General features: G+C 40.0%; 1 protein-coding gene across 13 annotated transcripts in view; it reads right to left on the bottom strand.

The window, feature by feature from the left end:
- Positions 1-15,156, bottom strand: part of ANKRD44 (ankyrin repeat domain 44) — a 206,770-nt gene that overhangs the window by 59,564 nt on the left and 132,050 nt on the right. For 7 of the 13 annotated variants that reach the window (XM_038422508.2, XM_038422515.2, XM_038422517.2 and 4 more), the window contains exons 10-14: positions 14,937-15,051; positions 10,977-11,059; positions 9,587-9,704; positions 5,106-5,174; positions 2,476-2,616 (exon numbers count right to left, since the gene is read on the bottom strand). In XM_038422508.2, coding sequence (XP_038278436.1) covers positions 2,476-2,616; positions 5,106-5,174; positions 9,587-9,704; positions 10,977-11,059; positions 14,937-15,051 — 526 coding nt within the window. The remainder of the gene's footprint in view (positions 1-2,475; positions 2,617-5,105; positions 5,175-9,586; positions 9,705-10,976; positions 11,060-14,936; positions 15,052-15,156) is intronic. The other 6 variants (XM_038422511.2, XM_043505515.1, XM_038422512.2 and 3 more) reach the window with 1 other exon arrangement.

Consider the following 15,156-nt stretch of genomic DNA (forward strand, 5'->3'; position numbering starts at 1 on the left):
TCTTGAGATGGAGCGTGATGAATTCATGACTGGGATTACATGACAGGACTGCATGTAATTTAGGACTGGACTCAATGACCCAGGACACACCTTCCAGTCCTAAATTCCTTTGTTCCCCTCTCAAAGAATGGGAAGGGGTAGGATTAGTTCCAAGCTCTACGGCACCACCAGGTGAAACAGCAGGCAAAGATGACATATACCATGGCCGATAAACATGGTCTTTACTGTTATTGTTAGATTCAGAAGTCTTAGCAGGCTTAGATGCTTTTTTCTATTGCTCGGGTTGGCACCCAGAGAGATAAGAGGACTGAGGAGATTCTGAAATGAGACAGATGACAACTTTGGTCTGAAAGATGGGTGAGAAAACCCTAGGGATTTAGCCATAGATCTAGTATCTAGTTTTCTAATTTCAACAGATTTAGTATTACCTCGGGATCTCTAGAGAGCAAATCAGAAACATTAGAGTGCAACATCTTGCGGCAACCCGGACAGTCTGAGCCATAAAACATTTTGAAGTATCACTGCTGATGCCAAAAAATGAGCAACAGTGCTAGACATGTCCAGCAACATGCGTCTCACCTTTTAACTTCTCAGGAAAGGGTCATCTCACAGGAAATTTTTACTCCATAAGAAGACATTCTATAAGGGTCCATCACCACCTGATAGTTTAGTATCTTTTTGGATATGCACATTGCAAAAGCCACCAACAAATAAGACTGTTTTCAAAGCTGGCCTAGTTTATGTGATTCTCTATCCTGGGGGAGGAGGGGTCTCATGTGAAGGTACTGCCCCCCTCCACTATCTTGGAAGCCATAGAAACAACCAGGAGTGCAATGAGGGAAAAGCAATCTTACTGATGTTTGGGGACTTGACTAAATGAATCAGGCTTTTTGCTGCTGCTAAAACTGGCTTGATGCATCCTAAGCTTGGTCAAGGGCCTGTTTATAGGCAGGGCCCTGACTTGTTATATCAGAACTCCAGACAGCAGGATAGGCCCAAAATCTGACAAGTTGGCTTTGAACCAAGAGTTTCAGTACAAGGAGTAACAGCTCCTGATGGAGACATACCTAGAAACTTCCACTTGCCTTCCCTCTACTCTATCATATACTATGGATGGATATACAGGAAGTGCAGTCCTTTGAAGACCCTGCTGCTGCCTCATGGCTAGGACCATATGGATCTGAGGGTGACGTTCATATATTTCCTATCCGTTTTACTGCAGGGAATGGTTCTGGGGTTTGCAATGGCCTGGCACACAACCTTCTACAGTGGGGCTATGCAGAGGCCATTTCAAGAGAGCAATGAAGTTTTTTGAAGGTGTTATACTGGAAATGAATTGTATATCAAACAATTTGTTAAAAGACTTAAATGTATAAGAAACCAAAGTGAATGATCCCTTAGACCAGGAGAGAAGCAGAGAAGGAACAGAGAAAACTATGTGGGGATACCTAACAGGAAATGAAAACAGCCGACTAATGGTTTTAAATTCCAAAGGAGACCTAACGCTATAATCAAGGCCATTTGATCTATGCTTCCTGTCATAGGGCAGACACCACCAAATTATATAACAAACTGAGAATTAGAAATTGTATAGACTAACAGACATTTGAGAGAAGGGGAGATGTCATTAATGAAGCTGTTGCGGAGAGTTCCGTAACCCCACTAGAATCAGACTTTGTTCCCAATGGGCTTAAGAGCATGGCATAACACCTCCAACCAATGGACCTCCGCTGTTCCCACTTTTCTGCTGGAACACAGAATCTTGCCTCTCCTGCTGAGTCCCCAGTTGCTTAGCAGCCTCTCACCCCCAATGGGTTCTGTTTCTGTCAGCCCACACAGTGACATTCACAAGGGGCCTAACTCATAGGTGCTGGACCTAGGGATGATGGTGCACCACCTGACTTGAAGTGGTTTCCATGATATACAGGATTTACAGTTTGGTTGAATGGCTCTTAGCACCTCCACTGTACATATTGTTCCAGCACCCTCGGACCTATTCCACCTCGGTCAGAAAAGTATGGGTATGTTGGCAATAGCTTGTCTTTGTTGTCATCCCACACCTGGAAATTACTCCCTCCCATTACCTCATGCTCTAGCCTTTTAAAAAGGCCACAACAGTAGAGCAGGAATGGGAAATTCCCTGAACTCTCTCTTGTGGAAAAACCACCAGAATAAGGAAACAGGAAGGCAAAATGGGAGGGGAAGTCGTTCAGCAGAAGGTGGGCAGCATTTTGGGGATTTATGTTGCAACTTGAATAAAAACATACATTGTGCAGCAGCGTAACTGCACTATACATGACTCGGCTTATAGTCAAAGCTATTTCAATAATGGGTGTGTCCAGGAAGAGGAAGAGGATTACCTTTGCTAGTGGATTTATGTTTGTTTGTTTAAATGAGATTGTGGCAGGAAGAGAATACAAATGCCGATGAGTTGGAAACACAGTAAAAACAAGGAATACAAATAGGCTTTTTTACTTTCTGTCCATGTCCGAAGCAGCAGCATAGTGCAAAGCAGTACGTCCCCAGTCATCCGTTTCATTAATATTTGCCCCTGTGGTCACCAGTGTCTTGATACAATGGAAATGACAATTCGCAGCTGCATAGTGCAAAGGGGTCCTGCAAAACAAATAGCAATTTATTACTTCAGACACTATCTAAAGCATGACGTGGATTATACTAATGAGTCCAAATTGCACCATTCCTAGAGTGGTCTCAGGTAAAACAAAACCACCTCCATTGCTCTTCCCTCCCCACCCATCCCCAAAAAACCTCAGATTTGGGGGTTTATTTACAGCTTCTTGTTCAACCAAAAAACAAGAATTGGTCTCTGGCCACATTCACTTAATGAAGTTTAATGGTCTAAACTCCAGACAAGCAATATAAAACCGAACAAAACAACACCAAAAAGGCAGTTCTTATGTCTCCAGAGCTCTCTGCCTGGTTTGTACCCTGTCTCTCCCTCTCATGAAAGTAGCTCAGCCCGTTTTTTAAGTCAGCAGGCTCAGCTGCAGCCTGTTGCCTCAATTCAGGGTAACACAATGAAACATCAGCCTGTATTTAATCCTCAAAACATCATGATGTTGCCTGGCTCAGTCAGAGCCTATGGGCAATGACTGTGGTGGGGTGTGACATAGCTGGCAATGACCTATCCACCCTGTCACACTGACAGATTTCAAAATCCAAGAAAGAATTCATTGTGCAGGATAGTTCACAGAGTCAGAGATTTGGCATCCCCAACTCAGAAGTATGAGTATCATTCAGAAAGCACATTCATTGCTGGGAAGGCAGGAGTTCCCTGCTGGGTATGAAATTTTCAAAGGCTGCTTCTACCACTCAAAGACATGAAAAACCGCCACCAATTAAAATTCTTCGGTACCAAAAAAAAAGTTTTTTTGTTTCACTTATTTTTTTGGGAAGTTGTGAAATACAAATAACCAAAGAGTGCTTCATTTTCTTACTAGCGCTCTCAGTTTTGTACCTGTTTCATTTACACAGGATAAAGAACAGCTTTGTTTTTATTTCAAAGTTGTTGCTGAAAAGGTGACATACTTCACTGTGTCTGTTTAGTGCATATGGTTTAAAAACAAATCAGAAAGCCCTTTACTGCACCTTTAGGTTGGAATGCCTGTAACATATTAGAGTCTTTTTATATTAGATTAGTTTATGTCGTCATTATGAACAAAAGCAAAACCTCCTAAAAGTTATAATCTTGTATATTTAATTTGCTATGGCTTTTACAATGTCCTTTCTGGGACAAATAGCACAAATGGTCCTAAAAGAATACCCATTTAAAAATACTGCAAGACTCATTTTTTTCCATTTTAATTTGGTTACAGTTATACTATTTTTTGGATTACACTTTCCTTCCTATCCAGCTCTTTAAACTGAACTGTGCTATTACTCATATCGCAGTTCAAAAGCAAGTAAATCACACATATTGGGACCAAGATTTTCAAAAGTGGGGACCTAAAGTGTAGGCTCCTAACTCATTTTGCTGCATTGCCACCGCTGAGAAAAGCAAAGGCATTTTAGCTGGTGCTCTGCTGGCTAGCATGACAGGGGGCTTTTGACTGGGAATTCTGTGAACACGGATTTGAAATTTCTTCCCATCTGTGGTCCAAAATAGCCCAAATCTGACTAATGTCTGGGTTCGTTACAAGGCTCATCTGTTTTCCGATTTTAAAATGGGGGGTTTGAGGGAAGAGAAATTTTAATTGGAAGGATGGAAAATAGTTCAAGAGGGAGGAGGAGATTTGTGGTGGGTAATTTTAAACTGCTGCCCGCAAAGGTGCATAGTGCATAAGATCTGGCCCCCATTTTACCCCTTCCATAACACAAAAATAATTTAGGCTCTTGAAAAATTCACTAGATTTTCAAAATGGAGGCCAATTCAGCAGTTCCCATTGACTAGATTGGGAGACGCTGAGAGCTCAGCCATTTTGAAAATTTGCTTAGATGCCTAAGGCCTCAGTCCTGCAAAGTCCTATGCACATGGTTAACTTTACATACCATGAGTAGCCACTAAAGTCAATGGGACTACTAACAGTGTGTGAAGTTAAGCACATGCATATGCATTTCCAGGATCAGAGCTTAAAGCTGGAGTAGGCTCCTATATTTTAAATCCGTGACCTGAGTGAAAACTGTTTGGCTGAATATGTAATGTACATCCAAGGGCGCTCAGGAAGTTGAATCAGCACCTCCATTTCTGTCATAACAATACCAGCATTATTTTACTTTGAGAAAGTCTAGAAAGCAGACAGATGAGCAGTAGTTTCCCCAAAGTGACATGCAGGTGCTATCTTGGGCACAAAAGCACAAGGATCCAAGCAGTGAGAAGAGCAATGAGGAACAAAATTAAACCACTGATATTTTTAAACAAGACAGACACAAGAGCATGGGCGTGGCTTTCATGTATTTAACATAGTCTGCACCTGCCTTTTTGGCATTTAACTTCAAGCAGCAGTATCCTATTGGGAATAGTGATTTTCTACCCCCTTTTACGGTTTACCTTTTTAAGCAGAACATATGATTTCCAGATTGAGGGCTTTTTCTCTCTCTTTCTTTCTTTGAGGTATATCTGAAAAAGAGCTTCATAATGTACATACCTCCCACATTTGTCCTTTTTATTAAAATCTGCTCCACTACTCTGCAAGAGTTTTACACATTCAACGTTACTGAAAAGATAAGGAAAGAAAACAAAGAATGAGCAAAACAAAAGTTTTCATCTTGGTCAGTACCCAAAAAAAAAAAAAAAGTGTTATTTCACTATTTGCAGAGCAGAAACTGGCCATAAACTGCAATTCAAGCCTGAACAAAAGAACTGAGAAAAAGGAAACTAGTAAAGATCACACCTTTATTTCTGGATAAGCTTGAAATGCTATTCCAGACAAGTAAAACTAGGGCTGTTAAGAAATTTTAAAAAAAATCAATCACAATTAATCACACTGTTAAACAATAACAGAATATTATTTATTTAAATATTTTGGGATGTTTTCTACATTTTGAAATATATTGATTTCAATTACAACACAGAATACAAAGAGTATAGTGCTCACTTTATATTTATTTTTGATTACAAATATTTGCACTGTAAAAAACAAAATACAGTATTTTTCAATTCACCTCATACAAGTACTGTAGTGCAATCTCTATCATGAAAGTTGAACTTACAAATATAGAATTATGTACAAAAAAAACCTGCATTCAAAAATAATACAATGTAAAACTTTAGAGCCTATAAGTCCACTCAGTCCTACAACAGCCAATCGCTCAGACAAACAAGTTTGATTATAATTTACAGGAGATAATGCTGCCTGCTTCTTGTTTACAATATCACTTGAAAGTGAGAACAGGCGTTCGCATGGCATTGTTGTAGCTGTCATTGCAAGATATTACGTGCCAGATGCGCTAAAGATTCATATGTCCCTTCATGCTTCAACCACCATTCTAAAGGATATGCATCCATGCGGATGATGGGTTCTGCTCAACAACAATCCAAAACAGTGCGGACCAACACATGTTCACTTTCATCATCTGAGTCAGATGCCACTAGCAGAAGGTTGATTTTCTTTTTTAGTGGTTCAGGTTCTATAGTTTCCACATCAGAGTGTTGCTCTTTTAAGACTTCTGAAACCAAGCTCCACACCTCGTCCCTTTTTGGGGGACGGAACTTCAGATTCTTAAACCTTGGGTCAAGTGCTTCAGCTATTTTTAGAAATCTCACATTGGTACCTTCTTTGCACTTTGTCAAATCTGTTGTGAAAGCGTTCTTAAAATGAACATGTGCTGGTCATCATCTGAGACTGCTATAACATGAAATATATGGCAGAATGCGGGTAAAACAGAGCTGGAGACATACTATTCTCCCGCAAGGAGTTCAGTCACAAATTTAATTAACGCATTTTTTTAACGAACATAATCAGCATAGAAGCATGTCCTCTGGAATGGAAACCGAAGCATGAAGGGGAATATGAATGTTTAGCATGTCTGGCAAGTAAATACCTTCTAACATCAGCTACAAAAGTTCCATGCGAAAACCTGTTCTGACTTTCAGGTTACATTGTAAATAGGAAGCAGGCAGCATTATCTCCCGTAAATGTAAACAAACTTGTTTGTCTTAGCGATTAGCTGAACAAGAAGGACGACTGAGTGGACCTGCAGGCTCTAAAGCAGGCGTCATCAACCTTTGGCACACGGCCCATCAGGGTAATCCATTGGCATGCTGCAAGACATTTTGTTTACATTGACCATCTGCAGGAACAGCCCAGTGCAGCTCCCAGTGGCCACAGTTCGCCATTCCCGACAATGGGAGCTGCAGGAAGCAGCGGCCAGCACATTCCTGTGGTCTGCTGCTTCTCGCAGCTCCCATTGGCCAGGAATGGTGAACCACGGCCACTGGGAGCTGCGGGGGGGCCGTGTCTGAGGATGGTCAATGTACACAAAATGTCTTGTGGCCCGCCAGCACATTAGGCTCAGGGGCCGCATGCCGAAGGTTGCTGACACTGCTCTAAAGTTTTACATTGTTTTGTTTTTGAGTACAATTATGTAACAAAAAAAAAATCTACATTTGTAAGTTACACTTTCACGATAAAGAGACTACACTACAGTACTTGCATGAGGTGAATTGAAAAATACTATTTCTTTTGTTTATAATTTTTACAGTGCAAATATTTGTAATAAAAATAATATAAATTGAGCACTGTACACTTTGTATTTTGTGTTGTAATAGAAATCAATATATTTGAAAATGTAGAAAAACATCCAAAATATTTAATATATTTCAGTTGGTATTCTATTATTTAACAGTGTCTTAATCACGATTAATTTTTTTTAGTTAATCGCATGAGTTAACTACGATTAAATCAACAGCCCTAGTAAAAACAAATCAATAATATAAATAGAAAGTAATAAATATATCCTGGATTCAAGGTGAGGGGAGACAGTCAAAAATTTCCAAAAGGAGTTGTGCTGCTAATGCTTCCTATGTTGAGCTGAGAATTTTTCCAAAAACATTTTTGATGTTTGAAGCAAATTTACAAAATGCTGGGCTAATAATGTGGAGGCCTTGATTCAGGAAAGCACTTAAGGCCATGATTAATTTTTTATGCATATGCTGAAGTCCATTCTGTTCTGCAAAGCATTTAGCATAAACTTAACTTTAAGCATGTACTTAAGACCCATTTTCTTCATTGAGACTTAAGAAAAAGCTTAAAGTTAAGCACATCCTTAAGAGCTTTATTGCATTTGGATAGGATCATTCATTGTTTTTATCCCAGCTGAATGAATTCAATATGATACAACTATGTGTTGTTATTGTTTAAATTGAAGTGATTCTTAATGGAAAATAAAATAGCTGCATTTTAATGTCTTTGTAATTCAAGTAAATAAATGTACAATACCAAACCGGAAGATCATGTAATGAAGCACAATAATCTTCCAAGACTCCTTTGTCATTCAGAGGGGAAATAAATCATTTCTACTAGGAAACAAAAAAAGAGATCCTTTGGAAGGTAGTCTCGTCTCAATGCCAATATAACTCCCATTAATGTTAATGGGAGTTACAGGCATGAATCAAGAGGAAAATATGTGTTTTATATACAGCTCCAGTTCCAGTCTAAAAGAAGCGGATGGAACAAAACTGGTGTTGATCCCAATCTAAAACGGCCAGTGTATCTACACAATGCCTCCCCACAACAAACCCAAAATAAGAGTTCACATTAGTGATGACAATTAGTCAGCAATAGATAAAAACTGATTTATTTTCATGAGCAATTTTTGCCTCTTATTTCAGTCCCTTTGTTTCAGACACCTGGGGTATTATTTTGAGTTCAGCTTAAGGAGAGGTACTTTCTGAAGAGTGATCTGTCAGGCTAATTCAGTCCATCCAACTACTATACATCTTCTGTTAACTGTATTAAATAAATGTTTAACAAGAACAATCCTATCCAGTGTTTGGAACACTTTCATTATGTACTTCTGATGGTGACGACTTTTGTGACGTGGACAATAGTCCACTAAGAAGTGAGCTGACAACTCATTCTTACAAAGGCTACCAAATAGTCACCAGGTAATTACCATATCTGGTCACTACAACCACTGCCAATCTAGGATGGATTCGAGAGGCTCCATCTAGCGATCTTCTGAGCCATCAAGTTCTCAACAGAAGAGCTAGAAAACAATAGCTTGCCAAGTGATTTGTGCTTTTTCTGTGTTAATTTCAAACAAATCCACTGGGAATTAACAGCAAATCTTGAAAGGACCTTGGCAGGAGGGCTACAAATGAAACTGACATAATTTAATTTTCATTCATTTTCACTCCTAGGATCCTACCGCCCATCTGAATTGCATCCTCAGAAATGAAAATCTTTTGATTCTGTGTTTCGGTTACTTTCAACGGGCTTCCGAGGCTTAAAATAATCTTTCTATGACTGAAACCTGGAAAAAAAGACTGTGGCATTTTAAAGCCTTAAAAAGCTTCTTTTATAACTAGATTTTGACGCAAGGACACAACAAGAGGGCAATGCCTAGCTGCACCCCACCAGGAGCATCTCAGGGAGCCGCTATTCCTTCCCTGCATCCACCTTCAAGGGATGGTCATTTACTGCTGGCCCAATGTCAGGCTTAAACTACAACCCCACCTCCTGTGCTGGTGTGGCAGTACTGGCCAGTGAGTGAGAGGCATGGAGCCAAGAGTCCAACCCACGCAATCAGGGAAGAAGCGAGTGAGTTTGTAGCCTCTCTTGCTCCTGAGACCTGGACCCAAAGTCTAAGCCGTCTGCATATAGACGGAAGACAGGGGGATTGTTACTCCCTCCCAGAGGTGTGCATTTCAAATCACAAACTATCCTTCTGTAATAAAAGGCCAGATCCGACCACTCTTGCTCACATTACAAGTAGCCCTAATTTGAGCCTCAGTTTACCAAATGCTGGCGGAACACAGCCTGGAGAGAGAAAGATTTTACATCCAATTGCTTTGCTCCTCTTTAATTGGAACAAATTCCTTTGCAGATGGTACAGCTGGCTTGAGTTACACTGACTCCACAATTAAATTACAACTTGCGTAACAGCTATAATTTTAACTACTCACCCTCCTGCCGCAGCAGCGTGGAGGCACGTTCTTCCAAAATTATCTGGGGTGTCTATTTCAAAGCCTGCAGACAGCACGTGCTCATTACTAAACAAGGACACTATGCTATACTTTTGTCCTAGTTAAACCACAAGAAACATTGCAGAGACAGAAAAAACAGTGAGTTAGAAAAATCAGAATGCAAGCAACTCTAGTCAGCAAGTGGTTGTCATGGAAACGGACAGTGGCTGCTCAAGCTTGGTGGCTCTATAAAAAGAGCTGTGAAGTCAAAAAGAATCTATTTCCACATTTAGCCTTGGTCTACATAACTATTAAATCATGTGACAGGCATTTATGAGGCAGATTCTTATCGAGAGAATTGTGATAGCAGGCACAAAAAAACGATGAAATGAGGAGAGGCACAGAGTGAGCCCTAGCCTGCAGGGAGTTGCATTTTATTTATTTGTGTGTTTTCCAGGGTGGTTTTAGATTCTGGAAAGATGCTTCCAGGAATGTGCAACACATGTTTTTTAAAGATGCACAAGACTGTAGAAGTAAAACCCACTGCAGATTCTTACGGAATTAACCCTGGGATGCCGAAGCAGCCTGCTTCCCCCGCTGACCTAATAGCCCGGGACAGAGCACATCAGGGTTTGCTGTAATTGGCTATGCAAGTTACATTTTTCATGCTATTTTTTCCACTAAACATCCCAGGGGACTCAACCTTATGGCTGAGAGTGGTTGTGGGAGGTTTCACATGCTAAGGAATGATACATTTTTGTGGAAAATATATGAACTGCTCTCCATCTTTGAACTCAGTGGAACTTCTGCCTGCATAAAGAAGTCAAGAGTTTGCACACCTTATTACTACTCTCTTTGAAAGAGCAGTATCAGCAAACTAATACTTGCCTGCCCCCCCCCCCGCCCCCGAGATCTTTAGCTATCCCATTTTCTTTACTATAGCCCTGATTCAGGAAAGCATGTGTTTTAGTCCCATCAACTTCAACGGAACGTAAGCATTTGCTCAAATGTTGCCCTCAATAAGGGTGCTTTCCCCTGAATCAGGGCCTACAGTTGTTTGTTTCCCGAAAAACTTACAGTATCTCACATTTTTACAGCTTGGTTTTTCCCTTTCCTCCCCTTCCCTGTGAATTAAAATAAACTCTCTGTGACTGCCAGGGGAAAAAAAAGCATTCAAAGGGCTTCAGGCACGAACAATACAGGATGCTAGTAATTATCAGCATGCAGTTAGGAAAGCCACGCACACTCCCATATGCCAAGCAACACAATCACATGAGGCAGCATGGGAAGTCTTTCATTTGGACAATTCACAACACTGAATAAAACCGGGGCCATAAGCAGCATATTCATGATATAATTAAGCTCCACAGTCGCAGCTGGATTCACTTACCTGATGACAACAACTTCCTGCAGCAGTCCGAGTGAGCATTTAGTGCTGCTAAATGTAAGGGGAACATGTTGTTGATACCGCACCTGTTAGGCAGAACAGTGTTATTAGTTACCAAAAGAATGGGTTACATTCAGCACAGATGATGAAAATTCCCCTCTTAAAAAATATTGTGCCTGTACTTCTGTAGGTGGCTCTCTCTTGCATCATTAATTTTATTTGAGCCTTCTATAATCTTCCTCTGGGGTTTTGTGAAAGCATAACGTTAGCATCCAATTTTGATTACAATCTGACAGCAAGGATAGGTATGGTTTTAAAAACGAGATGAGGACCTAGAAGAAGCTAAGAGAATGGATTTTGTTTAGATTCAATTTCTACTATGATTGTCAGTTGCAACACAAGTATTCTATAACATGAGGTGAAAGTAAATGCTGAAAGAATCCCTGTATTGCCTCTAAAACCCATCTTTCCTCTGCTTCCCTATTGCTAACATGCCAGTGTAAGTCTTATTTAGCTCCCACCTAGATTACAGCACCTCCCTCTCATCTTTGTCTTCTTAGCGTCTCCTCTTTCCATACTTCAGTCCATCCAAAATACCATTGTAAGGACATCTCCCTCTGTTCTGACCACCTCACCCGTTTCCTCACTCATGTCACACAATTGCCCTTTCCATCTACATCAAGTTCCAGGTCCTCATCCTCACCTTTGAGGTTCTGCCCCACCCCATACATTTCTCCTCTCTTTCCACACTATACAGCTTCTTCCGCTAACTGCTCTCTTTGTCTCCTGCCACTTGCAGCTTCTCACCTTCTGTCAGGCTGCCATTACACTTGTAACTGCCTCCCAATTCCTGTGTGCCAAACATCCTACTTCATCTCATCCATCCTTAAACCCTCCACTTTCCCCAACCCTGCCTATATATCCTCACGAGCAGTGTCTCCAGGCATTTTTGTTTTCAAATCATTATCCCGTGAATCCTTTTTCAGTTAGACTGTAGGCTCCTCAGAGCAGACACCTTGAAAAAACCCTAAAACAGGAACCTAAAGTTAGGGTCCTAAATCCATATCAGACATTTTCTTGATTTTTCAAACATACTGAACCCTCAACAGCCCCACTGACATCAAAGTGGAGTGCTCTGTACCTTTCAAAATCAGGCAGGTGGCTAAATATGGATTTAGAAGCCTAAGTTTAGGATCCTGGTTTTGAGACTCTTGACTCTTGTATTTTGGCAGGTTTTTGCAAAGTGTCATTTATGCTTACATTACTTTACCAATACTACGACATAGAGAATCCCTTGGTGCATATCCCTGTAGAGCTTCTGAATTCAGCTACTGTGTATGAGACGAAAATCAACTGTTTGCTTTTGCAGATGCCACTAAAAACAGTTAACTGAAGTCTGGATGATGCCAGATGGATTCATAGCCATCACTCAATTTCTTCAAGACAACACAAGGATATACGTAACATGATCATATCACTAGGCAGGATTTCAGATATGGACCCGAAGGAACTTGTTTTCATGAAAGACTTGGTGGCAGGAAAATTCTTAGAGGAGAACTACAAAGCTTTTGTGAAAGTTATTTCATACCAGGATAAGCTGTTTAAAATCCAACTCTAACACAAAGGCTTACATTTACAAAAGGTGGCAACTGAGCTGAAACTGCAAAATATGTAGCTGTGCATACAACCCAGGAGAAAGTTTGTGCAAATATGTGCTCTCTTTCTCTCTCACATCATATAAATTTTTACTATGCACATAAACACGAGTGCAGTTTTTTAAAAAAATATATGATTTGTTGCAAAATCTGTATTCCGATTCCTCTTTTCCTTTCACATTGCATTTCTCAACCTTCCTACTTGACCACAATCAGAACTGATCTACAGTACTGTATAAATTTAAATTTAATCAATGCCCTGCCAGCATCTAGGTCTCCCATAGAGTAAACCTGCCCAAGGATGCTCTGACACTCTATTCTTTGAAAGGAAATAGCACAAGCTCCACCAAGCTGCTCAAGTCTGTCTAAACAGGTTGCATTTCTAAGCTGTGGATGTATTTATTTAACTTGAAATCACAAAGAGAATTTATTATATATAGTCATAATATTCTCCATGCATCTCTGATCTTTACATCAATTTCCCCTTCCTCCCTAGTTATCTCAAGCCACATTTCCCCATCACTGTATAGAGATTTCCACCCGAGTGCATATTTTGGCTGGTGTCCATCAAGAGATGCAATTTGCACATCTGCTAGCCAGTGCCATACTGTATAGAGCTGCTCACAACTGCTCCCTACATTATTTACCTTCCATACCCCTGAAATGCAATTGCATCAAATTGCTGGCCTTGCTGTCTGCAGTTTCTGCTAGCAACACTGAAGAAATTCTTTTTTTTTCCAATGCCAGTTCAAGGAATTAAGCCAAAGTTATTTACATACAACACATTAAAAGCTCATTCCCTCTGGCAGTACTGGGTAGGTAATTTCATTTTCAGAACAGTGCCATCACTTGGATCTGCCTACTACATCTAAGCAGATTTCTCACTTCAGATATTTCTGCTGTTGGCAGAGGTATTTTATTTGATCAATGCACAGGTCACTCAAGTGTGAAATAGAAATTTTGAACAGAAAACCTAGATTGCAAGAGCTAGTTATCTCACTGCTATTCATTGTTATCTTAAACCTCAGAAAACAGATGGACTGAAACTTTATATATTAGAAAGAGCTAGCAAAAATCATATTTAGACACAGAGGACCAGATTCTCAAACTGGCATAAATCTGACCCTGCCTTTTTTGTCTGTACAAAAAGAAGCAGCTTTAATGAAACAGATAGCAAAACGTGGTGAAAAAATACTTATTTCAAAATCTCCAAATGAAAAGCCTAGAAAACTGCAAACATCTTTAAAAAGAGAACAGGTTCATGTGGGTCCTAAAACAGGATGTTCCCCAGCACCTACAGCAGTATTAGGCATCACAAATACTGCTGGTTGGTTCTAGTCAGGAAACACTCAATTGCATGTTTAGATGTATATGGTGAATACTACAAAACATTTATAACAATCTTTATGATGCTTCATTCACAGAGATGGGCAAATAATTAGCTCTCTCTGTTCCCTGCTTGTTCAGGGAACAAGAGATTCACATTAGGTATCTAAACCAGGTCTCCTCCCTGGCATTACCCTGTGGCCACCAATGCCAGTATCTTTACACTCTGAATACCATCTCTTTTCCTTTTCACAGTTAATTTTACTCTTCCCGCAACTATTTTGGAAATTTAGTGCTCTGTTACATCACTGCTCTAGGGCGAGGTTCTAGGAGGTGCTAAATGCCCAACTCTCACTGAAATCAATGCACCTCCCAGGATTTGGCCCACAATATGTATACATATATGTAATCATGAACATAGTCAAATGCAGTCTCTCTCTCATACACACACAAACACAGAGTAAAATCAGCCTAGCAAAATCAATCCCTTGGAGCACAAAGAGCTGAACAACATATCGAAATTTATCTCTTAGTTTCACTCAAGAAAACCTCACAGCAAAATCAGCCTCATCATCTCAGCCAGTTGAAGATCTGAAACCATAAGACACAAAGATTGGGCACCACGGCTGCATTAGGTTCTGAAATAATTTTACTGACTAACTCTGACTTGTCTTTGACCATTTCTACCGATACTTATCCAGCACCAATGGATACTAGATAAAGGAATAAATCAATTTAGTACTACAATTTTATGGATGTAAATATATTTATTTTAGACATTGAGGAATTACATGCCCTTCATTACTACCTTTGTATTTTATACTGATTTCAAATTGACTTCCTGATACAAACTATTTGTTACTGAATTCATAATTATGCACATGCATTTTAACCTGAATATACTGGAACTTGAAAAATAAGCATTATCTAGCATTACCCATAATACTTGACCATTAGGAACAGCATTTCTTCAGCAACCTACTTGGCAGCATCAGCTCCACTGGTTATTAGGGTGTTAATCAAAAGCTCATGTCCATATCTCGCAGCCACATGCAGAGGGGTGTTGCCATCCTTATCAACACAGTCAATTTCACCTCCTGGAAAAGACATTTTCACACAGTGTAACACACAAGGATTTAGTGCGAGTCAGCGACCAGAAATACCATTTATTTATTTCCAATGAATGCGGCTTACCCTCATAG

Source organism: Dermochelys coriacea, chromosome 11, assembly GCF_009764565.3.
Source record: "Dermochelys coriacea isolate rDerCor1 chromosome 11, rDerCor1.pri.v4, whole genome shotgun sequence".
NCBI lineage: Eukaryota > Metazoa > Chordata > Testudines > Dermochelyidae > Dermochelys > Dermochelys coriacea.